We start from the raw sequence: 27,596 nt of genomic DNA, 5'->3' as shown, positions 1-27,596 counted from the left end.
GGATATGGCAGGATTACAGCTGATCATAGATGTGACTTCTCCTTCTGTCTGTGACTTTTACAATATTTGTTTCAGGGTGAAGATCTGACCCATATTAATACTACAGAGACATATGTGAGGGGTGATGAGCGATGTAAAGAGGAGATTCCTACATATGACTACCCAGGTGAGTAGCAACCACTAAATGCAGGGAAGTCACAGATTCTTCTCAGTTACCGGCTGTGGCTGCTTTATCGGTGGTGTAGTCCGGCCATATTACCATGATCACCATTTTACCTCTAGACCACAACATTCTCCTCCACCCAAAAGTGTTCACATAACTTTGGTCATTGAAAGCCCTTTTCTATAGAACTTACAATCTGGTAGATCCACCTACCCCCTGGGTTTAGGAGACGCTGTTACCTGCCCAGATCTGTGAACTACAAAGCCAAATGACAGCGTACGTAGAATGTGCTGACAAGATAGAAAATCACTTGAAGAAAAATATTATGGGCCTGTAAGAGAAAGCGGAGGGTAATAATGCTGTTGGCTTCCTAGAACCCTGAGATCTTATCAGATGAATCTACCGTCTCTCCCTTCTGTGCTGCTGAATGTGATGATATGGTCCCTACAAGACCAGGTCCAGTCTTTCTGGCCAATCTTCCCTCTTATATGATCGACAACATTAAATGTGCAGTGAGGCCAAGTGTGAATTTCTGTACAATAAGAGTTTCCTTTTATCCTGACTTTTCAATTTGTATTAAAACCGACTAACTTCATGGAGGATTGTGATAATCTACATCAGAGGTGTCAAACTGCATTCCTCAAGGGCTGTAAACAGGTCATGTTTTCAGGATTTCCTTAGCATTGCACAAGGTGCTGTAATCATTATGTGTGTAGGTGATTAAATTATCACCTGTGCAGTACAAGGAAATCCTGAAAACATGACCTGTTTACGACCTTGAGAAATGCAGTTTGACACCTCTGATCTACATAAAACACATCACACCTGTGCCATGATATATTTCTGAGCTGTGTGTGGCTGATCGCTGTAATATACATTTATTCCCGCCTGCAGGAGATGTGTTGGCTCGAGCCCTGGTTTCATGGATTCACCCCACCTCATTACATTGTTTTTGATGCTAAGAAATTCAGATTACTGCACAATCTCTCTTGAAATGGGGAACAATATTATTTTCTCTAATCTTCTGGTCAGGATTCATAGTAGCTCCAATGGTCCACCATAAATGAATGCAACTCTGGTTTACTGTTGTTTAATCTGTATTTGTAGTTTTCAGTTAATGAGATTCTCATGCTCTGGGGCGGAGCTGTGGGCGGGGCTTTATTTGGTGCTCTGATGTGGGGCTTTATGTGGTGCTCTGAGTACATATGCATTTGTATTGGCCTATGACAGGTAGCTGATCGCTCACTGACCTGCCCCCATTTTTACATAATACATATAATAGCATTGATGATTATTGTTGATAATGCCTATAATATTGTGGCAATTGGGAGGCTTCGAAAAAAAAATTACATCCAGCAAAATAACACCAGCGGCGCCTGTCCAGTAGCATCGATCTCTTACTTATAGATGTTACTAGACAGGCGCCGCTGGTGTCATTTTGCTGGATGTATTTTTTTCTAAGCCTCCCAATAGCCACAATATTATATGCATTATCAACAATAATATCAATGCTATTATATGTATTATATAAAAATGGGGGCAAGTAAGTTAGCGATCAGCTACCTGTCATAAGCCAATACAGATGAATATGTAATCAGAGCACCACATAAAACCCCGCCCACAGGCCACCCAAAGCCCCGCCCTCAGCCCCTCCCCAGGGCACGAGAATCTCATTAACTGAAAACTACAAATACAGATTAAACAACAACCACAAGACGGATTTCATCACCAGGTATCAGTGTAATCAGTATAATGGCACCGACCTGACAGTGTTTGGAGGTTAGGCATCTTTCACTCCGTTTTTTTACAATCAGTCACAATCCATCAAAATGTTGAACAGATGGATCATGTGCTGATTGTAAAAAACTGATGCACTGGAGCCGTTTTTTGACTGTTCCAGTGAATCCTCGAAGGCTATGTGCACGTTGTGTATGCATCTTCGCCGCGGTTTTTCGCTGCGAATACACATACACAACACAACCCATGATAAAAATAATTAAAAATCGTGATATTCTTGCCTTCCCACGGCCCCCCCGAAGCGATGCTCCGTTCTCAGTGATGCATTGCGAGACAATGACCTGTGATGACGTAGCGTCTTGCGAGACCGCTACGTCATCGGGTCATTTCACAATACATTACTGGGAAAGCGAGCATCGGGAAGCCTGCAGCATCACGAGCATTGGAGGGGCCGCGGGAAGGCTGCCCAGTCTTGACGTTTTAGATTATGTTTCTTGTTCAGAGGTGATTGTTTTTCAGCCTTCCTTACCTTGGCCACGTCCCTGAGTATCGCACACCTTTTGCCTTTTGTTACTCCAGTAACGTTGCAGCTCTGAAATATGGCAAAACTGGTGGCAAATGGCATCTTCGCAGCTTCACGCTTGAATTTCCTCAATTCATGGGCAGTTATTTTGCACCTTTTTAGCCAACGAGCTTCTTGCGACCCTGTTGGCTATTTGCCATGAAACGCTTGATTGTTCGGTGATCACGCTTCAAAAGTTTGGCAAATTCAAGACTGCTGCATCCCTCTGCAAGACATCTCACAATTTTGGACTTTTCAGAGCCCGTCAAATCTCTCTTCTGACCCATTTTGCCAAAGGAAATAAAGTTGCCTAATAATTAAGAACACCTTATATAGGGTTTTGATGTCATTAGACAACACTCCTCCTCATTACAGAGATGCACATCACCTGATTTACTTAATTGGTAGTTGGCTCTCAAGCCTGAACAGCTTGGAGTAGGACATGTAGAAAAAGTATCATGTGATCAAAATACAACTTGCCTAATAATTTTGCACACAGTGAGGTCAGTAAACAGGCCATGGTCACAACAGGAAACAAATACACAAGCCGCAAGCTGAGCACAGAGGACTGAACCAGAGGAGAAGAACGCTGTTTCTGGAAGATTCCTTCCATGTGCTTTTAGCTTTAGTAGGGTGTGGTACTTTCCAATTGGCTGAAGAAGGGAGCAGATTACTCCAGCTGGACAGCAGGAACAGATCCCAGAGGAGATTGTACACACCATGTGCAGAAGCCCTAATATGACTAAATGACAGAAAACCAGAAGGGTTGAAATCCCCATAAATTGATTCCATCTTATAAATTAATTCATAGAGGGTTATAATCTATACATATGTGGTAAAAATTGTTGGTATCCCTTGTTTAACCCCTTTCTGACCTTGGACGGGATAGTACGTCCAAGGTCAGATCCCCTGCTTTGATGCAGGGCTCCGCGGTGAGCCCGCATCAAAGCCGGGACATGTCAGCTGTTTTGAACAGCTGACATGTGCCCGTAATAGGTGCGGGCAGAATCGCGATCTGCCCGCACCTATTAACTAGTTAAATGCCGCTGTCAAACGCAGACAGCGGCATTTAACTACCGCTTCCGGCCGGGCGGCCGGAAATGACGTCATCGCCGACTCCCGTCACATGATCGGGGGTCGGCGATGCGTCTCCATTGTAGCCATAGAGGTCCTTGAGACCTCTATGGTTACTGATCGCACGTCGCTGTGAGCGCCACCCTGTGGTCGGCGCTCACAGCACACGTGCAATTCTGCTACATAGCAGCGATCAGCAGATCGCTGCTATGTAGCAGAGGCGATCGGGTTGTGCCTGCTTCTAGCCTCCAATGGAGGCTATTGAAGCATGGCAAAAGTAAAAAAAAAAAGTAAAAAAAAAATGTGAAAAAAATAAAAAAAATAAGTTTAAATCACCCCCCTTTCGCCCCAATCAAAATAAATCAATAAAAAAAATATAAAATCTACGCATATTTGGTATCGCCGCGCTCAGAATCGCCCGATCTATCAACTAAAAAAAAGCATTAACCTGATTGCTAAACGGCGTAGCGGGAAAAAAATTCAAAACGCCAGAATTACGTTTTTTTTTAAAATGCAATAACGGGCGATCAAAAGAACGTATCTGCACCGAAATGCTATCATTAAAAACGTCATCTCGGCACGCAAAAAATAAGCCCTCACCCGACCCCAGATCACGAAAAATGGAGACGCTACGGGTATCGGAAAATGGCGCAATTTTTTTTTTTTTTTTTTTTTTTTAGCAAAGTTTGGAATTTTTTTTCACCACTTAGATAAAAAGTAACCTAGTCATTTTAGGTGTCTATGAACTCGTATTGACCTGGAGAATCATAATGGCAGGTCAGTTTTAGCATTTAGTGAACCTAGCAAAAAAGCCAAACAAAAAACAAGTGTGGGACTGCACTTTTTTTGCAATTTCACCGCACTTGGAATTTTTTTCCCGTTTTCTAGTACACGACATGCTAAAACCAATGATGTCGTTCAAAAGTATAACTCGTCCCGCAAAAAATAAGCCCTCACATGGCCAAATTGACGGAAAAATAAAAAAGTTATGGCTCTGGGAAGGAAGGGAGCGAAAAACGAACACGGAAAAATGAAAAATCCCAAGGTCATGAAGGGGTTAATGACAGAAAAACCCACAATGGTGACAGAAATAACTTGAATCTGACAAAAGTAATAAGAAATAAAAGATCTAGGAAAATTAACAAATGAAAGTCAGACATTGCTTTTCAACCATGCTTCCACAGAATTTTTCAAAAAATAAAACTCATGAAATAGGCCTGGAGAGAAATGATGGTATACCTTACAATAATGTGACAAAAGGTACATGTTAAATCGCAGTGTGTCCAGTAATTAGCATAACAGGTGTCTACAATCTTGGAATCAGTGAGTGGCCTATATATAGGGCTACAGGTACTCACTGTTCCGTTTGGTGACATGTTGTGTATCACACTCAACATGGACCAGAGGAAGCGAAGGAAAGAGTTGTCTCAGGAGCTTAGAAAGAAGATTATAGACAAACATGTTACAGGTAAAAGTTATACGACCATCTCCAAGCAACTTGTTGTTCCTGTGACTACAGTTCCACATATTATTCAGAAATGTAAGATCCATGGGACTGTAGCCAATCTCCCTGGACTTGGCCACAGGAGTAAATTGGTGACAAATCAAAGAGACCGATAAATGACAAATCAAAGAGACAGATAACAAATGATAACAAAAGAGCCCAGAAAAACTTCTAAACAGATTAAAGGTGAACTTCAAGCTCAAGGAACATCATTGTCAGATTGCACCAAGCGTCGTTGTATGAGCCAAAGTGGACTTCATGGGAGACATTGTTTAAAAAAAAAATCATAAAAAAAAGCCAGACTGGAATCTGCCAAGCTACATGTTTCTATCTCTAAACAGCAAAAGCACAAAAAGAGGATTCAGAGATCCTCCAAAAATTAGGAAAAAAACAAAAAAAAAAACAAGCTACATGTTGACAAGTCACAAAGCTTCTGGGAGAATGCCCTATGAACAGAAGAGGCCAAAATGGAACATTTTGGCAAGGCACATCAGCTCTATGTTCACAGAGGGAAAAACGTAGCATATCAAGAAAAGAACACTGTCCCTACTGTGAAACATGGAGGACGCTCTGTTTTTGTTTTGGGGCTGCTTTGCTGCATCTAGTACAGGGTGTCTAGAATCTGTGCAGTGTACAATGAAATCTCAAGACTATCAAGGGATTCTAGAGAGAAATGTGGTGAATAGTGTCAGAAAGCTTGGTCTCAGTCACAGGTCATGGGTCTTGCAACAGGATAATGACCCAAAGCACACAGCTAAAATCACCGAAGAATGGCTAAGAGGAAAACATTGGACTATTCTGAAGTGGCCTTCTATGAGCCCTGACCTAAATCCTAGTGAGCATCTTTGGAAAGAGCTGAAACATGCCGTCTGGAAAAGGCAACCTCCAAACACGAGACAACTGGAGTAGTTTGCTCTTGAGGAGTGGGCAAAATACCTGTCGAGAGGTGCAGAAGTCTCATTGACAGTTACAGGAATCGTTTGTTTTCCTCAAAAGGTTGTGCAGCAAAATATTAACCCTTTAACTCCAGAGCCTGTTTTTGCCTTAATGACCGGGCCAAATATTTCAATTCTGGCCAGTGTCACTTTGAGGTCATAACTCTAAAACGCTTCAACAAATCCTGGTGATTCTGAGATTGTTTGTTTTTCTTTAGACATATTTTTCTTTATGATGGTGGTAAAGTGTCTCTGATATAACTTGCCTTTATTTGTTAAATTTCACAATTTTCAAAAGTTTGATTTTTATGCTCTAAAATCAGTCAAAATAGCTAATATATAACATTTCCCATATGTCTACTTTACATCAGCACAATTTTGGAATTTTTTTTTTTTTGTTAGGATGTTGTAAGGGTTAAAAGTTGACCAGCGATTTCTTATTTTTACAACAAAATTTACAAAACCATTTTATTTAGGGACCACTTCACATTTGAAGTGAGTTTGGGGGAGTCAATATGATAGAAAATACCCAAAAGTGACACCATTCTAAAAACTGCACCCCTCATGGTGCTCAAAACCCCTTTCAAGAAGCTTATTAACCCTAAAGGTGCTTCACAGGAATGAATGGAATGTGGAAGGAAAAAATAAACATTTACTTTTCTTTAACCCCTTTACCCCCAAGGGTGGTTTGCACGTCAATGACCAGGCCAATTTTTACAATTCTGACCACTGTCCCTTTATGAGGTTATAACTCTGGAACGCTTCAACGGATTCTGGTGATTCTGACATTGTTTTCTCGTGACATATTGTACTTCATGATAGTGGTAAAATTTCTCTGATAATACCTGTGTTTATTTGTGAAAAAAATGGAAATTTGGCGAAAATTTTGAAAATTTCGAAATTTTCCAACTTTGAATTTTTGTGCAATTAAATCACAGAGATATGTCACACAAAATACTTAATAAGTAACATTTCCCACCTGTCTACTTTACATCAGCACAATTTTGGAACCAAAATTTTTTTTTGTTAGGGAGTTATAAGGGTTAAAAGTTGACCAGCAATTTCTCATTTTTACAACACCATTTTTTTTTAGGGACCACATCTCATTTGAAGTCATTTTGAGGGGTCTATATGATAGAAAATACCCAAGTGTGACACCATTCTAAAAACTGCACCCCTCAAGGTGCTCAAAACCATATTCAAGAAGTTTATTAACCCTTCTGGTGCTTCACAGGAATTTTTGGAATGTTTAAATAAAGATGAACATTTAACTTTTTTTCACAAAAAATTTACTTCAACTCCAATTTGTTTTATTTTACCAAGGGTAACAGGAGAAAATGGACCCCAAAAGTTGTTGTACAATTTGTCCCGAGTACGCCGATACCCCATATGTGGGGGTAAACCCACATTGACTGGAATTGAGATCGGACGCCATGTCGCGTTTGGAGAGCCCCTGATGTGCCTAAACAGTGGAAACCCCCCAATTATAACTGAAACCCTAATGCAAACACACCCCTAACCATAATCCCAACGGTAACCCTAACCACACCTCTAACCCAGACACACCCCTAACCCTAATCCCAACCCTACTCCCAACCGTAAATGTAATCCAAACCCTAACTTTAGCCCCAACCCTAACTTTAGCCCTAACCCTAGCCCTAACCCTAATGGGAAAATGGAAATAAATAAATTTTTTTAATTTTTCCCTAACTAAGGGGGTGATGAAGGGGGGTTTGATTTACTTTTATAGCGGGTTTTTTAGCGGATTTTTATGATTGGCAGCCGTCACACACTGAAAGACGCTTTTTATTGCAAAAAATATTTTTTGCGTTACCACATTTTCAGAGCTATAATTTTTCCATATTTTGGTCCACAGAGTCATGTGAGGTTTTGTTTTTTGTGGGACGAGTTGACGTTTTTATTGGTAACATTTTCGGGCACGTGACATTTTTTGATCGCTTTTTATTCCGATTTTTGTGAGGCAGAATGACCGAAAACCAGCTATTCATGAATTTCTTTTGGGGGAGGCGTTTATACCATTCCGCGTTTGGTAAAATTGATAAAGCAGTTTTATTCTTCGGGTCAGTACGATTACAGCGATACCTCATTTATATTATTTTTTTATGTTTTGGCACTTTTATACGATAAAAACTATTTTATAGAAAAAATAATTATTTTGGCATCGCTTTATTCTGAGGACTATAACTTTTTTATTTTTTTGCTGATCATGCTGTATGGTGGCTCGTTTTTTGTGGGACAAGATGACGTTTTCAGCGGTACCATGGTTATTTATATCTGTCTTTTTGATCGCGTGTTATTCCACTTTATGTTCGACGGAGAAACATAAAGCGTTTTTTGCCTCTTTTTTTTTTTTTTCCTTACGGTGTTTACTGAAGTGGTTAACTAGTGGGACAGTTTTATAGGTCGGGCCGTTACGGACGCGGCTATACTAAATATGTGTACTTTTATTGTTTTTTTTTTATTTAGATTAAAAAAAATGTATTTATGGGAATATTTTTTTTTCATTATTTAGGAATATATATATTTATTTTTTTTACACATTTGGAAATTTTTTTTTTAACTTTTTTACTTTGTCCCAGGGGGGGACATCACATTGGTGATCTGACAGTTTGCACAGCACTCTGTCAGATCACCGATCTGACTTAGAGCACTGCAGGCTTCACAGTGCCTGCTCTAAGCAGGCTCTGTGAAGCCACCTCCCTCCGGGCCTGGAGCAGGGAGGGAGGTAGGGAGACCCTCGCAGCAACGCGATCACATCGCGTTGCTGCGGGGGGCTCAGGGAAGCCCGCAGGGAGCCCCCTCCCTGCGCGACGTTTCCCTGTACCGCCGGCACACTGCGATCATGTTTGATCGCGGTGTGCCGGGGGTTAATGTGCCGGGGGCGGTCCGTGACCGCTCCTGGCACATAGTGCCAGATGTCAGCTGCGATAGGCAGCTGACACCCGGCCGCGATCGGCCACGCTCCCCCCGTGAGCGTGGCCGATCGTTATGACATACTATCCCGTCGAGGGTCAGATAGGCCCAGGGCACCTCGACGGGATAGTACGTCTAAGGTCAGAGAGGGGTTAATTTTGATTTAGACCTAATTTTTTTCACAAGGGTAACAGGAGAAAATGGACTATATATATTTTGTTTGGCAATTTCTCCTGAGCAAGCAGATACCCCATATGTGGGAGAATACTACTGTTTGGGCACATGGCAGAGCTCGGAAGGGGAAGGAGCGCCATATTGGAGAGCAGATTTAGCTGCAATTGTTTGTGGTGACATGTCACATTGTCAGAGCCCCTGAGGTGCCAGAACAGCATAAGCCCCCAAAAGTGACTGCATTTTACAAAATACTTTCCTGAATGAATTCTTCTAGTGGTGCAGTGACCATACTGACATCACAGCTGATCCATAGAAAATTATACCATTGGGCAGTGAAGAAAAATTAATAACATTTTAACCACTAAAATGTTGCTTTAACCCAAGATTTTACATTGGAAAATGGGTAGATAGGTAAATGGTCACTACAGCCATAGATGAATTCACAGAGGGGTGTCATTTCCAATTCGCAGAGGGGTGTTATTTCCAAAGTGGGGTCACTTCAGGGGGGGTTCTGCTGTTATGGCAGTTTGGAGAGCCGCAAAGTGCCAGAACAACAGAATCCCTCCTAAAGTGACCCCATTTTGGAAATGACACCCCTCTGGGAATTCATCTATGGATATAGTGACCATTTTCACTACATGGATGATTTCCTGAAACACGTAGTGGAAATTTTAGAGCAAAAATTGCAAATATATCATTGTAGTACCCAATATATTGTGCCCAGCTTGTATCTCCGGAGACATCCCCCCACCTACCCCCGGAAATTGTTAAGTCAGCTCTACTCAAATGTGTCTGTCACTAAATAAACCAAATGCTTGAATGTCAAAACAATTTAAAAATGTGGTTCTGTGTTGAAGATTTTAAATCAGTCATGGAGGCATTAGGCTGGCAATGATGGGCACTGTGGGCAATAATAGTGGGTATCATGCCTCATTCCTCTCTTGGAACATACACGACATCTTCTCTGGGGTTCTTTATTGTTTCAGTTGCTAGAATGAGTGCAATAAAATGTAGCTCAGTGAGTCTTCTGACCTCTTCAGATTCTAAAGGATTGGTGGGGACATTTTCAAAAACAAGATTTTCAATCTCCTTATCCTGATAATCAAGGAAAGTATCTGCATTTCCGGCCTTTTTGTATAACACAAAAGAATATGTGGCCACCTGAAACAAATAAATGGCTAACTTTTTATACCAGATATATGATTTTCATGATACCTGGTATGGCTGTAGAACCTGGTCTGCAAGGTCCACACCCCCCATATATTTGTTGTAGTCAATGACACAGGTTTTGGAGTAGTGGATCCCTGTTGGTCTGCTGTGGTCCTTGTGGCATCTGTGTGGATCGAGCTCAGGATAAAAATATCTTTGTTATCCTTATACTTAAGGGCAAGCATCTTTCCCTTGCGTAAAGCCTCTGACTGCCCCTTTCGGAACTTTTCGTTGACCAGTGATTGTGGAAACCCCTGACGGTTTTTGTGAATGGTCCCACAAGCCCCCATGTTATGTTCAACCAGACGTTTAAATAGGGGTATGCTGGTGTAGTACTTGTCAACATACAGATTGTAGCCTTTTTGTAAAAATGGAGTTCTCAGCTCCCAAACGTTTTTTCTACATGTCCCCAGATAAGTAGGGTATCCTGGTGGGTTTAGTTGGCTATCTTTCCCTCATAAATGCGAAAAGCTGATGTGTATCCGGTTGAACTCTTGCACATTTTATAGAGCTTTATTCTGAACCTTGCCCTTTACGAACGAATAAATTTCTTGAGGTGCAGACTTCTTTTGAATTTTACAAGGGACTCCTCAATGGAAATGTTTTCTGTTGGGGTGTAAAGCTGAAATCTCATAACTGGTCCTAAGAAGAATGGCAGAAAACATTGGGGTGGCTTGAACAGGGTGGTTGGACCAATAGGACCGAATGCTCATTTTTTAACAAGCCCAGTAGCGAATGTAAGTACTAAATTTTTTTTTTTCATTTCTAGAACATTAGTTGGTGTCCATAAATTTGACCTAGCATAATAGGATCATGGATTCTGGCTGATTAATTAGGACGCATATACGGTACATTTGTTTGTAAGACAATATGCTCTAGCAAGCTATCTGTCAGAAACAAATTAAAAAAAATTAACTGATCCAAAATTTTCCACCTCCACATTTATATCAGGAATGGCATTAATATTAGGGATGATTGGAGTAGCCAAATCTGAAGCCTCTCATCTGGGAAATGCTACATCAAGAGGCAAAGCCCCATGGACATTGATGTGCACCAATTCACAAGCACTAGGGACAGCGCTAGTACTGGGCATTGTTCCTTGAGTTGGAGACATTTCTCCAGAAGCGCTATTTGTCCTTCTTGTTGTACTGGTCCTTGTGTGCGAGGATGGACCAGAATTGCTGCTCATTTCTGAGCTATCACTGTCGCTGCTACTAAAGCCCTCGAAATCCACATCGCCATCTGACACTGCACTTTCTTCACTGTCAGAAAATAAAAGTGCATAAGCCTCCTCTGCACTATAATACTGACGGGCCATTTTATTCGTTTTTATTTTTTTCTGGAAATAGAAAACTGATGTGACCAAATTATTGGGGAGAGAACTGAGAAAAGCCTAATTCTTTAGCCTAACCCTAACTTTAGCCTAACAGTAACCCTAACTTTAGCCCCAACACTATCCCTAACTATAGCACTAACCCTAACCTTATCTAGTTTTTTTTCTACTTTATAACAAGATGGCTGACTGACACAGCTGATGCCAGCAGCACTTGTAACTAGTGTTGAGCAATCCGATACTGTAAATATCGGGTATCGGCCGATATTCGCTGTGTCGGATTTCCTACACTGAGTTCCGATATTTTTAAGATATCGGATACCGGAATCGGAAGTTCCTATAGTGCAATGATGCACTATAATGGAGTGTGCGCAGTGCGTGGACGGAGACTGCATCTGTGTGTGCGGGCGGGGTTTGTGTGTGACCGTGGGGGGTCTGTACGGGCCTTTCTGGAGTCTGTGCGGCCTGCCGGGGCTCTGTACGGGCCTCTCTGGGGTCTGTGCGGCCTGCCGGGGGTCTGTACGGGCCTCTCTGGCGTCTGTGCGGCCTGCCGGAGGTCTGTACGGGCCTTTCTGGGGTCTGTGCGGCCTGCCGGGGATCTGTACGGGCCTCTCTGGGGTCTGTGCGGCCTGCTGGGGGTCTGTACTGGCCTCTCTGGGGTCTGTGCGGCCTGCCGGGGGTTTGTGCGGGTGTGCAGGCATCGTCCGATGGGACTACAAGTCCCATCGGGCTATGCCTGCTACAATGGCAGAGATTGACACATTAGCCAATAATGGGACAGTAGTAGTCCCATCATCCGGCTAATGTGTTGAATGTAAAAAAAAAAAAAAAAGCATACATACATACATACATACATACATACATACATACATACATACTACATACAATACATTCATACATTACATACAGACATACATTACATATAAGAGAGTACATACTCACCATTACTTGTCACTTTGTTCCCCGAAGCCAGTGTCATCTGTAAAAAAGATTAAAATAACAAACAACTAATATACTCCCTGTCCGCAGAATTCCACGAGTGTCCCACAATGATCTCCCGTGGAGAACGGCAGCATCAGCTGATGCGACCGCTCTCTAGGGGCTCCAGGAACACAATGACGGGAGGAAGGTATCCTTCCCACTGTATTCCGCCGCCGCTGTAAAAAAATAGTCCCTAGTCTCACTTTTGGCATTGCTGTGTGAGAAATTTTCCCACGCAGCAATTGCCATAAAGTGAGACTTTGAACGATAGTAACCTCTCAGTGATGCACTGCAGGAGCCATTGTCTCCTGTCAGTGTGTCACTGAGGGTCCTATAGAGCTGTGACATCACCCGATGTCACTGTTCTATAGGGGATATCATCGTGGGACACTTGTTATTAATTGGACTACGGCGGACAGGTAGTATACGATTTATTATTTTACGTTTTTTGCAGGCGCTGAATTATGGTAAGTATGGTTAAATAAAGAATATTAAAATACTTTTTCCCTAATGCATGTGTTTTATTAACTCTTTACTAGTATTGGATTAATAATGGATAGGCGTCTTATTGACACTTCCCCGTTATTAACCCGGCTTAATGTCACCTTACAATAGCAAGGTGACATTAACCCCTTATTACCCCATATCCCACCGCTACACGGGAGTGGGAAGAGAGGGGCTAAGTGCTGGCATTGGTGCATCTCACAGATGCGCCATTTCTGGGGCGGCTGTGGACTGGTATTAGTAGCCAGGGGGGCAATATTCATGGCTCCTCTCTAGGCTATGAATATCAGCCTGCAGCTGTCTGCGTAGCGTAGGGGGACCACACCTAATTTTTTTTGGGGGGGTCCCCCTATTTTAATAGCCAGCAGACAGCTGCGGGCTGATATTCATAGCAGGCTACAAATATTTGCCCCCGGCCGTCGGCTTTCCCCCTCTGGCGCAGAAAATTGCGTGGGAGCTCACGCCGTTTTTTTCTTTAAATTAAACGCTCATTAAGGCCTCCTGAAAAACTGTATCCACTGCCCACGTCGTGCACAAATTTCACAACGTACGTTGGCCTGACGCATTGCGACAGACCCGTACCGACGCAAGTATGAAAGAGGCCTTAATAAGCGTTTAATTGAAAAAAACGGCGTGGGCTCCCGTGCAATTTTCTGCGCCAGAGGGGGAAAGCCGGGGGCCAATATTTGTAGCCTGCTATGAATATCAGCCCGCAGCTGTCTGCGTAGCCTTTACTGGGTATTACAATAGGGGGCCCTCAAAAAAATGATGTGGGGTCCCCCTATATTTTATAGCCAGAAAGGCTACGCAGACAGCTGCGGGCTGATATTCATAGCCTAGAGAGGGGCCATGGATATTTGCAAACCCGGCTACAAATACCAGTCCGCAGCCGCCCCAGAAATGACGCATCTGTGAGATGCACCAATTCCGGCACTTAGCCCCTCTCTTCCCACTCCCGTGTAGCGGTGGGATATGGGATAATAAGGGGTTAATGTCACCTTGCTATTGTAAGGTGACATTAAGCTGGGTTAATAACGGAGAGGCATCAATAAGACACCTATCCATTATTAATGCAATACTAGTAAAGGGTTAATAAAACACACGCATTAGGAAAAAAGTATTTTAATATTCTTCATTTAACCATACTTGCCATACTTCAGCGCCTGAAAAAAATATTAAATAGTAAACCGTATACTACCTGTCCGCCGTAGTCCAATTAATAACGAGTGTCCCACGACGATCTCCCCTATAGAACAGTGACATCGGGTGATGTCACTGCTCTATAGGACCTTCAGTAACACACTGACAGGAGACAATGGCTCCTGCAGTGCATCACTGAGAAGTTACTATAGTTCAAAGTCTCACTTTATGGCAATTGCTGCGTGGGAAAATTTCTCACACAGCAATGCCAAAAGTGAGACTAGGGACTATTTTTTTTTTATTGCGGCGGAGGAATACAGTGGGAAGGATACCTTCCTCCCGTCATTGTGTTCCTGGAGGCCCTAGAGAGCGGTCGCATCAGCTGATGCTGCCGTTCTCCACGGGAGATCGTCGTGGGACACTCGTGGATTTCTGTGGATCAGGGAGTATATTGGTTGTTTGTTATTTTAATCTTTTTTACAGATGACACTGGCTTCGGGGAACAAAGTGACAAGTAATGGTGAGTATGTACTCTGTTATATGTACTGTATGTCTGTATGTTATGTATGTAGTTATGTATGTAGTTATGTATGTAGTTATGTATGTAGTTACAATGCCTACAAGTAGTATTCAACCCCCTGCAGATTTAGCAGGTTTAATAAGATGCAAATAAGTTAGAGCCTTCAAACTTCAAACAAGAGCAGGATTTATTAACAGATGCATAAATCTTACAAACCAAAAAGTTTTGTTGCTCCATTAAATTTTTATAAATTTTAAACATAAAAGTGTGGGTCAATTATTATTCAACCCCTAGGTTTAATATTTTGTGGAATAACCTTTGTTTGCAATTACAGCTAATAGTCTTTTATAAGACCTGATCAGGCCGGCACAGGTCTTTGGAGTTATCTTGGCCCACTCCTCCATGCAGATCTTCTCCAAGTTATCTAGGTTCTTTGGGTGTCTCATGTGGACTTTAATCTTGAGCTCCTTCCACAAGTTTTCAATTGGGTTAAGGTCAGGAGACTGACTAGGCCACTGCAACACCTTGATTTTTTGCCTCTTGAACCAGGCCTTGGTTTTCTTGGCTGTGTGCTTTGGGTTGTTGTCTTGTTGGAAGATGAAATGACGACCCATCTTAAGATCCTTGATGGAGGAGCGGAGGTTCTTGGCCAAAATCTCCAGGTAGGCCGTGCTATCCATCTTCCCATGGATGCGGACCAGATGGCCAGGCCCCTTGGCTGAGAAACAGCCCCACAGCATGATGCTGCCACCACCATGCTTGACTGTAGGGATGGTATTCTTGGGGTCGTATGCAGTGCCATCCAGTCTCCAAACGTCACGTGTGTGGTTGGCACCAAAGATCTCGATCTTGGTCTCATCAGACCAGACAACCTTGAACCAGTCAGTCTCAGAGTCCTCCAAGTGATCATGAGCAAACTGTAGACGAGCCTTGACATAACGCTTTGAAAGTAAAGAAACCTTACGGGCTCGTCTGGAACGGAGACCATTGCGGTGGAGTACGTTACTTATGGTATTGACTGAAACCAATGTCCCCACTGCCATGAGATCTTCCCGGAGCTCCTTCCTTGTTGTCCTTGGGTTAGCCTTGACTCTTTGGACAAGCCTGGCCTCGGCACGGGAGGAAACTTTCAAATGCTGTCCAGGCCGTGGAAGGCTAACAGTAGTTCCATAAGCCTTCCACTTCCGGATGATGCTCCCAACAGTGGAGACAGGTAGGCCCAACTCCTTGGAAAGGGTTTTGTACCCCTTGCCAGCCTTGTGACCCTCCACGATCTTGTCTTTGATGGCCTTGGAATGCTCCTTTGTCTTTCCCATGTTCACCATGTATGAGTGCTGTTCACAAGTTTGGGGAGGGTCTTAAATAGTCAGAAAAGGCTGGAAAAAGAGATAATTAATCCAAACATGTGAAGCTCATTGTTCTTTGTGCCTGAACTACTTCTTAATACTTTAGGGGAACCAAACAGAATTCTGGTGGGTTGAGGGGTTGAATAATAAATGACCCTCTGAAAAGACTTTTCACAATTTAAAAAACCAAACAAACAAAGAAATAGCATTCTTTTTGCTGCAGTGCATTTCACACTTCCAGGCTGATCTACAGTCCAAATGTCACAATGCCAAGTTAATTCCAAATGTGTAAACCTGCTAAATCTGCAGGGGGTTGAATACTACTTGTAGGCACTGTATGTATGTAGTTATGCATGTATGTGGTATGTATGTAGTACGAGGGGCGATCCAAAAGTAATGATAATCAATACTAAACACAATGAATATAGTAAAAAAAAATTTTTTTTTTTTTTTCATAGTCTCCTATCAAGTCTATACATTTAGTCCATCTCTTTTCTAAACTTAGAATTCCCTTAGAAAAAAATTCTTGATCTTGACCCTCAAAAAAATCCCCAACAGCGGTTATCACGTCGCTATTGTCATCAAATTTCTTGCCCCGGAGGTGTTCCTTGAGTTGAGGAAAGAGAAAGAAATCACTGGGGGCTAGATCTGGCCAATAGGGGGGGTGTTCCACCAGTTCAAAGCCTGCTTCTTGAATGGTAGCCATGGCAACTGCAGCTTTGTGAGCCGGCGCGTTATCTTGGTGAAACAGCACTCCAGCCCGCAGTTTGCCGCGCCTTTTCTCCTTGATAGCCTCCCACAATCTTCTTATTTGTTCTGCGTAGTAGGAGCCCGTAATAGTGGCTCCCTTCTCCAAATAGTCCACCATAATAATTCCTTCATCGTCCCAAAAAACGGACGCCATAACTTTCCCTGCTGAGCTTGACACTTTGAATTTCTTCGGCGTTCGTTCGTCAGCTCGTTTCCACGTCATCGATTGTTGTTTAGTTTCGGGATCAAAGTGGTGGATCCAGGTCTTGTCCATGGTCAAAAAACGTGACAAAATATTTTCCTTGTCTGCTTGGAACTTTTCGAGATTTGCTATTGAAATGTCAACTCGTTTCTTCTTTTGCTCGTCGGTTAACATTTTTGGCACCCAACGCGCGGAGACCTTTCTCATATGCAATTCTTTTGCAAGGATTCTTTGAATACTGCCATATGAGATCCCTGTGACCTCAGCTACATGCCTGATAGTCACTCTTCGATCTGCCAATACAACGTCTTCAACTTTTTTCACGTTTTCTTCATTGAGGGACGTGGATGGGCGTCCTTGACGATGTTCATCTTCCGTCGATGTTCTTCCCAGCTTAAATTCCTTGGCCCATCATGCAACTGTGGAATATGGAGGAGAAGAGTCCCCCAATGTTTCCACCAAGTCGCTGTGTATGTCTTTGGTAGTCATTTTTTTCAAGCAGAGGTATTTGATGACAGCTCTGAGCTCGTTTTTTTCCATTTTGATGTTCACTCCTCGGCAGTTCATATTCAAATGAATGTAGCTCCCGGGAATCGTGGTCTATTTAAGTCATTTTTTTTTTTCCTGGACTAGTGGGTACCTAAGAGAGAAGAAAACATTTTATTTTAATTTCTGTGTGCAATAGAAATAACCGATTATCATTACTTTTGGATCGCCCCTCGTATGTATGTAGTATGTATGTATGTATGTATGTAGTATGTATGTATGTAGTATATGTATGTAGTATATGTATGTAGTATATGTATGTAGTAGGTACAGTATGTAGTATGTATGTAGTATGTATTGTAAAGCTGCAGTAGCATCGTACGCAGTGAAGAAGCAGTGACCCACAAATTCAAACACAAAAGTCTCTTTTAATGTGTTTCTTCACAGCATTAAAGTCCAATTCACATAAATGCATATAACTTCAGTGGATATTATCAGTGACCAGTTTACACCAGTTCAGAGCAATACATATTACATGGCTTTAGATTTGCGGTCCCTAAACAGGCCAGACTTCCCTTGTCCAGTTTCCCTGGGCGACCGCACGCCATCTCACAGTTTCTATACGTCTCTATACACACAGCCTCATATGTTGCAGACACTACACACGCCAGCCCTCCTCTGACTAGTTCTCGTGGGTGTCCTGCATCGCTGTATCACAGTCTCTTTATTCACACAGTCGTACACAGTTCAGGATATCCTCCGGATAGCAGCCGGGCACCATATCCACCTGTTTGCAATCGTTGCACATGCTAGTCCTCTTTCGGGTACAGGACATCCACCTCCGGGCACAGGACTGTCCACATCCGACTCCTTCAGGTACAGGACATCCACCTCCGGGCACAGGACTGTCCACATCCGAGACCAGTACTATGGACGACTTGCATCTCTGTGTACGCTGCGGGTGCCAGGCTATTAAGCTGCCCTGGGTGCTGGCTCTGCTGGCCTCTGCCTCCATGCACTCGGCAGACCAGCACACACCAGACTGACACTGACGCACACCTGGCCTCTCCTGGCCAGACACCTGACACACCCATACCCCTTACTGCAGGGCTTTTAAACACACACAAACCTGTGGCCTTCAGCCACCTGGAAAACCTGGACCGGAGATCCGTGACTCTCATGCACACCTATGGACTTCATCCGTCTGCATGCACATTCTGGGGAGAACAAACAGCGCCCCCTAGCTGTATCAGAGGCCACAGCCTCACAGTATGTATGTATGTAGTATTTATGTATGTATGTTTTTTTTTTGTTTGTTTTTTACATTCAACACATTAGCCGGATGATGGGACTACTACTGTCCAATCATTGGCTAATGTGTCAGTCACTGCCATTGTAGCAGGCATAGCCCGATGGGACTTGTAGTCCCATCGGACGATGCCTGCACACCCGCACAGACCCCCGAGAGGCCCAAACAGATCCCCGGCAGGCCGCACAGACCCCTGGCAGGCCGCACAGACCCCCGGAAGTCCGCACAGACTCCCAGAGAGGCCCGTACAGATCCCTGGCAGGCTGCACGGACCCCCCCCACGGTCCCACACAGTCACGCAGTCTCCGCCCATGCACCACTCTTTCCCCCTCCGGAACAGGATGTCAGGGACAGAAAGGGCTTATTTTAATTCCGATATTTGTGTCCCATTGACTTGCATTGGTATCGGGTATCTGCGATATCTGATATTTTTTGGATATCGGCTGATCCAATCCGATACCGATATTTCCGAATATCGGAAGGTATCGCTCAACACTACTTGTAACACTGCTTCTCCTCTAATATCACACTGACAGGAGATCTGAGGAGAAAGTGTTTTTATGAAGCAGATCGCCCAGGAAAATTTGTTGCTATAACAAACTTTCCTAGTGATTTTTTTCTCATTGGCTGGTGTGATGCTGACATCATCAGGACCTGAACCAATCAGGTCTCGATGAGGTCAGGGGTCATAGGAAGCGTTGTGCGCTGGAATGCCCTCGTTATAAGATACATGGGGGTCACGATGGGCACAAAACCGCCGTCTGTAGACAAACTTCGGCGCTGCACAAAGCCCTACTAGTGCCGAAGTTTACCGTTGACAGTCACAAAGTGGTTAACCCCTTAATCCCATATGACGTACTATCCCGTCAAGGTGGGGTGGGCCTTAATTCCCACCGACGGGATAGTACGTCATAGCGATCGGCCGCGCTCTCGGGGGGAGCGCGGCCGGGTGTCAGCTGCCTATCGCAGCTGACATCCGGCACTATGTGCCAGGAGCGGTCACGGACCGCCCCCGGCACATTAACCCCGACACACCGCGATCAAAGATTATCGCAGTGTACCGGCGGTACGGGGAAGCGTCGCGCAGGGAGGGGGCTCCCTGCGGGCTTCCCTGAGACGATCGGTACACGGTGATGTACTCTTCTCCCTGCAGTCCCCGGATCCAAAATGGCCGTGGGGCTGCATCCGGGTCCTGCAGGGAGTACTTCCGGGTCAGGAGCAGGCTGCAGCTGCAGCTCTGTAATCCTGCACGGCTGTTTGTCAGATCACCGATCTGACAGAGTGCTGTGCACACTGTCAGATCAGTGATCTGTGATGTCCCCCCCTGGGACAAAGTAAAAGAGTAAAAAAAAAAAATGTGTAAATAAAAATTCCTAAATAAAGAAGAAAAAAAAATATTATTCCCATAAATACATTTCTTTATCTAAAAAAAAAACAATAAAAGTACACATATTTAGTATCGCCACGTCCGTAACGACCCAACCTATAAAACTGTCCCACTAGTTAACCCCTTCAGTGAACACCATAAGAAAAAAAAAAAAGAGCCAAAAACAACGCTTTATTATCATACCGCCGAACAAAAAGTGGAATAACACGCGATCAAAAAGACGGATATAAATAACCATGGTACCGCTGAAAACGTCATCTTGTCCCGCAAAAAACGAGCCGCCATATAGCATCATAACCCAAAAAAATAAATAAGTTATAGTCCTCAGAATAAAGCGATGCCAAAATAATTATTTTTTCTATAAAATAGCTTTTATCGTATAAAAGTGCCAAAACATAAAAAAATTATGTAAATGAGATATCGCTGTAATCGTACTGACCCAATGAATAAAACTGCTTTATCAATTTTACCAAACGTAGAACGGTATAAACGCCTCCCCAAAAGAAATTCATGAATAGCTGGTTTTTGGTCATTCTGCTTCACAAAAATCGGAATAAAAAGCGATCAAAAACTGTCTTGTGTCCGAAAATGTTACCAATAAAAACGTCAACTCGTCCCGCAAAAAACAAGACCTCACATGACTCTGTGGACCAAAATATGGAAAAATTATAGGTCTCAAAATGTGGAGACGCAAAAACTTTTTTGCTATAAAAAGCATCTTTTAGTGTGTGACGGCTGCCAATCATAAAAATCCGATATAAAAAACGCTATAAAAGTAAATCAAACCCCCCTTCATCTCCCCCTTAGTTAGGCTAGGTTCACATTGCGTTAATGGGTTAACGCTAACGGACAGCGTTGCACGGTGAAAATGTCGCAATTAACGCCGTGCAACGGGTCCGTTAGCGCACCCATTGACAGCAATGTGATTTTCGGGTGTAGCGCATCGCTAGCGCGTGCCATTTTCGGCTCGCGCTAGCAAGGTGCCGTTCTTTTGTGACGCTTGCAGCGTCCGCGGCGCGCCCGAGGTCCGATCCCCGATCTGCCAGAGCGGGGAGGTTAACGCGACCCCTAAACGCGACGCCTAAAAAGACATTGCGTTAGCGCAATCCGCTAGCGCTAAACGGATTACCCTAACGCAATGTGAACCTAGCCTTAGGGAAAAATAATAAAATTTAAAAAAATGTATTTATTTCCATTTTCCCAATAGGGCTAGGGTTAGGGCTAGGGTTTGGATTACATTTACGGTTGGGATTAGGGTTGGGATTAGAATTAGGGGTGTGTCAGGGTTAGGTGTGTGGTTAGGGTTACCGTTGGGATTAGGGTTAGGGGTGTGTTTGCATTAGGGTTTCAGGTAGAATTGGGGAGTTTCCACTGTTCAGGCACATCAGGGGCTCTCCAAACGCGACATGGCGTCCGATCTCAATTACAGCCAATTCTGCATTGAAAAAGTAAAACAGTGCTCCTTCACTTCCGAGCTCTCCCGTGCGCCCAAACAGGGGTTTACCCCAACATATGGGGTATCGGCGTACTCGAGACAAATTGGACAACAACTTTTGGGGTCCAAGTTCTCTTGTTATCCTTGGGAAAATAAAAATTTGGGGGGCTAAAAATCATTTTTGTGGGGAAAAAAAGGATTTTTTATTTTCACGGCTCTGCGTTGTAAACTGTAGTGAAACACTTGGGGGTTCAAAGTTCTCACAAGTTCTCACAACACATCTAGATAAGTTCCTTGGGAGGTCCAGTTTTCAATATGGGGTCACTTGCAACGTGACGCCTGCAGACCAATCCATGTAAGTCTGCATTCCAAATGGCGCTCCTTCCCTTCCGAGCTCTGCCATGCGCCCAAACAGTGGTTCCCCCCCACATATGGGGTATCAGCGTACTCAGGACAAATTGGATAACAACTTTTGTGGTCCAATTTATTCTGTTACCCTTGTGAAAATACAAAACTGGGGGCTAAAAAATAATGTTTGCGGATAAAAAAAAAATTATTTTCACGGCTCTGCGTTATAAACTGTAGTGAAACACTGGGGGGGTCAAAGTGCTCACCACACATCTAGATAAGTTCCTTAAGGCGTCTACTTTCCAAAATGGTGTCACTTGTGAGGAGTTTCAATGTTTAGGCACATCAGGGGCTCTCCAAACGCAACATGGCGTCCTGTTATGATAAGGTAATTCAGTACCACAATGGACATAGAGGTCAGAGCACATACAGTGACCTGACAATAACCCAAAAACATAGAACGAGCTCTGAGACGTGGGAACTCTGCTGACCGCAATCCCTAATCCTCTCCAACCACACTAGAGGCAGCCGTGGATTGCGCCTAACGCTCCCTATGCAACTCGGCACAGCCTGAGAAACTAGCTAGCCTGAAGATAGAAAATAAGCCTACCTTGCCTCAGAGAAATACCCCAAAGGAAAAGGCAGCCCCCACATATAATGACTGTGAGTTAAGATGAAAAGACAAACGTAGAGATGAAATAGATTTAGCAAAGTGAGGCCCGACTTTCTGAACAGAGCGAGGATAGGAAAGGTAACTTTGCGGTCAACACAAAACCCTACAAAAACCACGCAAAGGGGGCAAAAAGACCCTCCGTATCGAACTAACGGCACGGAGGTACACCCTCTGCGTCCCGGAGGTACACCCTCTGCGTCCCAGAGCTACCAGCAAGCAGGAAAAAACAAATAGACAAGCTGGACAGAAAAAAACAGCAAACAAAATAGCAAAGCAGAACTTAGCTATGCAGAGCAGCAGGCCACAGGAACGATCCAGGAGGAAACAGGTCCAATACTAGAACATTGACTGGAGGCCAGGATCAAAGCACTAGGTGGAGTTAAATAGAGCAGCACCTAACGACTTCACCACATAACCTGAGGAAGGAAACTCAGAAGCCGCAGTACCACTTTCCTCCACCAACGGAAGCTCACAGAGAGAATCAGCCGAAGTACCACTTGTGACCACAGGAGGGAGCTCTGCCACAGAATTCACAACAGTACCCCCCCCCCTTGAGGAGGGGACACCGAACCCTCACCAGAGCCCCCAGGACGACCAGGATGAGCCATATGAAAGGCACGAACAAGATCGGGAGCATGGACATCAGAGGCAAAGACCCAGGAATTATCTTCCTGAGCATAACCCTTCCACTTAACCAGATACTGGAGTTTCCGTCTTGAAACACGAGAAAACAAAATCTTCTCCACAATATACTCCAACTCCCCCTCCACCAAAACCGGGGCAGGAGGGTCAACAGATGGAACCATAGGTGCCACGTATCTCCGCAACAATGACCTATGGAATACGTTATGTATGGAAAAAGAATCTGGAAGGGTCAGACGAAAAGACACAGGATTAAGAACCTCAGAAATCCTATACGGACCAATGAAACGAGGTTTAAACTTAGGAGAGGAAACCTTCATAGGAATATGACGAGAAGATAACCAAACCAAATCCCCAACACAAAGTCGGGGACCCACACAGCGTCTGCGATTAGCGAAACGTTGAGCCTTCTCCTGGGACAAGGTCAAATTGTCCACTACATGAGTCCAAATCTGCTGCAACCTGTCCACCACAGTATCCACACCAGGACAGTCCGAAGACTCAACCTGCCCTGAAGAGAAACGAGGATGGAACCCAGAGTTGCAGAAAAACGGCGAAACCAAGGTAGCCGAGCTGACCCGATTATTAAGGGCGAACTCAGCCAAAGGCAAAAAGGACACCCAGTCATCCTGATCAGCAGAAACAAAGCATCTCAGATATGTTTCCAAGGTCTGATTGGTTCGTTCGGTCTGGCCATTAGTCTGAGGATGGAAAGCCGAGGAAAAAGACAAGTCAATGCCCATCCTACCACAAAAGGCTCGCCAAAACCTCGAAACAAACTGGGAACCTCTGTCAGAAACGATATTCTCTGGAATGCCATGTAAACGAACCACATGCTGGAAGAACAATGGCACCAAATCAGAGGAGGAAGGTAATTTAGACAAGGGTACCAAATGGACCATCTTAGAGAAGCGATCACAGACCACCCAAATGACTGACATCTTTTGAGAGACGGGAAGATCTGAAATAAAATCCATAGAGATATGTGTCCAAGGCCTCTTCGGGACCGGCAAGGGCAAAAGCAACCCACTGGCACGAGAACAGCAGGGCTTAGCCCGAGCACAAATCCCACAGGACTGCACAAAAGTACGCACATCCCGCGACAGAGATGGCCACCAAAAGGATCTAGCCACTAACTCTGGTACCAAAGATTCCAGGATGACCAGCCAACACCGAACAATGAACCTCAGAGATAACTTTATTCGTCCACCTATCAGGGACAGTTTCTCCGCTGGGCAACGATCAGGTTTATTAGCCTGAAATTTTTGCAGCACCCGCCGCAAATCAGGGGAGATGGCAGACACAATTACTCCCTCTTTGAGGATATCCGCCGGCTCAGATAAACCCGGAGAGTCGGGAACAAAACTCCTAGACAGAGCATCCGCCTTCACATTTTTAGAGCCCGGAAGGTACGAAATCACAAAATCAAAACGGGCAAAAAACAACGACCAACGAGCCTGTCTAGGATTCAACCGCTTGGCGGACTCGAGATAAGTCAAGTTCTTATGATCAGTCAAGACCACCACGCGATGCTTAGCTCCTTCAAGCCAATGACGCCACTCCTCGAATGCCCACTTCATGGCCAGCAACTCTCGATTGCCCACATCATAATTTCGCTCAGCAGGCGAAAACTTCCTGGAAAAGAAGGCGCATGGTTTCATCACCGAGCAATCAGAACTTCTCTGCGACAAAACAGCCCCTGCTCCAATCTCAGAAGCATCAACCTCGACCTGGAACGGAAGCGAAACATCTGGTTGACACAACACAGGGGCAGAAGAAAAACGACGCTTCAATTCTTGAAAAGCTTCCACAGCAGCAGAAGACCAATTGACCACATCAGCACCCTTCTTGGTCAAATCGGTCAATGGTTTAGCAATACTAGAAAAATTGCAGATGAAGCGACGATAAAAATTAGCAAAGCCCAGGAACTTTTGCAGACTTTTCAGAGATGTCGGCTGAGTCCAATCATGGATGTCTTGGACCTTAACAGGGTCCATCTCGATAGTAGAAGGGGAAAAGATGAACCCCAAAAATGAAACCTTCTGAACACCAAAGAGACACTTTGATCCCTTCACAAACAAGGAATTAGCATGCAGGACCTGAAACACCGTTCTGACCTGCTTCACATGAGACTCCCAATCATCCGAGAAGATCAAAATGTCATCCAAGTACACAATCAGGAATTTATCCAGGTACTCTCGGAAGATGTCATGCATAAAGGACTGAAACACTGATGGAGCATTGGCAAGTCCGAATGGCATTACTAGATACTCAAAATGGCCCTCGGGCGTATTAAATGCAGTTTTCCATTCATCGCCTCGCTTAATACGCACAAGATTATACGCACCACGAAGATCAATCTTGGTGAACCAACTAGCCCCCTTAATCCGAGCAAACAAATCAGATAACAACGGCAAGGGGTACTGAAATTTAACCGTGATCTTATTTAGAAGGTGGTAATCTATACAAGGTCTCAGTGAACCATCCTTCTTGGCTACAAAAAAAGAACCCTGCTCCTAATGGCGACGATGACGGGCGAATATGCCCCTTCTCCAAGGACTCCTTCACATAACTCCGCATAGCGGCGTGCTCAGGCACAGATAAATTAAACAGTCGACCTTTTGGGAATTTACTACCAGGAATCAAATCGATAGCACAATCACAATCCCTATGCGGAGGTAGGGTATCGGACTTGGGCTCATCAAATACATCCCGGTAATTAGACAAGAACTCTGGAACCTCAGAAGGGGTGGATGACGAAATAGTCAGAAATGGGACATCACCATGTACCCCCTGACAACCCCAGCTGGACACAGACATGGATTTCCAATCTAATACTGGATTATGGACTTGTAGCCATGGCAACCCCAACACGACCACATCATGCAGATTATGCAACACCAGAAAGCGAATAACCTCCTGATGTGCAGGAGCCATGCACATGGTCAGCTGGGTCCAGTACTGAGGCTTATTCTTGGCCAAAGGTTAATAAACTTCTTGAATGTGGTTTTGAGCACATTGAGGGGTGCAGTTTTTAGAATGGTGTCACACTTGGGTATTTTTTATCATATAGACCCCTCAAAATGACTTCAAATGAGATGTGGTCCCTAAAATAAAAATGGTGTTGTAAAAATGAGACATTGCTGGTCAACTTTTAACCCTTATAACTCCATAACAAAAAAAAATTTTGGTTCCAAAATTGTGCTGATGTAAAGTAGACATGTAGGAAATGTTACTTATTAAGTATTTTGCGTGACATATCTCTGTGATTTAAGGGCATAAAAATTCAAAGTTGGAAAATTGCGAAATTTTAAAATTTTCGCCAAATTTCCGTTTTTTTCACAAATAAACGCAAGTTATATCGAATAAATTTTACCACCAACATGAAGTACAATATGTCACGAGAAAAGAATGTCAGAATCGCCAAGATCCGTTGAAGCGTTCCAGAGTTATAACCTCATAAAGGGACAGTGGTCAGAATTGTTTAAGGGGTTAAGTTAAGGGTACCATCATTTCTGTCCAGGCCTATTTCATTAGTTTTATTTATTTTTTTTTATTCCATGGAAGCATGGTTGAAAAGCAATGTCTGACTTTCATTTGTTCATTTTCACACATTTTTGATTTATTATTACTTTTGTCAGATTCAAGTTATTTCTGTGACCATTGTGGGTTTTTCTGTCATTAAATGAGGGGTACCAACAATTTTGACCAGGTGTGCAGGAGGAGTGAATATTTTGATTCCACAGCCACTTTCTGGAAATTATCATGAAGTGGATGTTGGAGAGTGAAAATTACACATTTGCCAATTTATTACTGAGCACATAGTGCCCAGATTATGCTCCAGGAGACACATATCGCAGATTAAGTGGATTCTTCTCACTATATAATATTGCTAAACACAGGGATCCTAAATGTTGTTTGAGCACACTGCAAGACTCAGAAGTGAGAGCGGATTTTACTGGATTGGTTTATAGAAACGCTGTTGCTTTTCAACAGCCTTTAAGCCACAAGTAGTGTGGGAACCTCTGTTTTTCCATTGACAGATGATGGACCTGACTGTTAATTTGTTTTTGTGAGATGAGAATTGGTATTATTTTCGCCTACATAACATTGATTAGTTTGTTTTTATTTAGCATTTGGGAGGCAGAATGAACAAACAGTTCAACACCACACACTACTGGTTCATCCAACAAGGTTTTCTTTTAGACTGTGAATTTCCATTGTCTTGGTAAATAATTAAAGTATTTT

At 43.7% G+C, this 27,596-nt stretch overlaps 1 protein-coding gene across 2 annotated transcripts in view; it reads left to right on the top strand.

The window, feature by feature from the left end:
• Positions 1-27,596, top strand: part of LOC138663473 (zinc finger protein 182-like) — a 62,359-nt gene that overhangs the window by 33,197 nt on the left and 1,566 nt on the right. For both annotated transcript variants that reach the window (XM_069749698.1, XM_069749696.1), the window contains one exon: positions 76-166. In XM_069749698.1, the coding sequence (XP_069605799.1) occupies positions 76-166 (91 nt within the window). The remainder of the gene's footprint in view (positions 1-75; positions 167-27,596) is intronic.

The sequence above is a fragment of the Ranitomeya imitator genome, chromosome 2 (genome assembly GCF_032444005.1).
Source record: "Ranitomeya imitator isolate aRanImi1 chromosome 2, aRanImi1.pri, whole genome shotgun sequence".
NCBI classification, from domain to species: domain Eukaryota; kingdom Metazoa; phylum Chordata; class Amphibia; order Anura; family Dendrobatidae; genus Ranitomeya; species Ranitomeya imitator.
The sequence above is the reverse complement of the archived record's forward strand: the minus strand, read 5'-3'. Positions and strand labels throughout refer to the sequence as shown.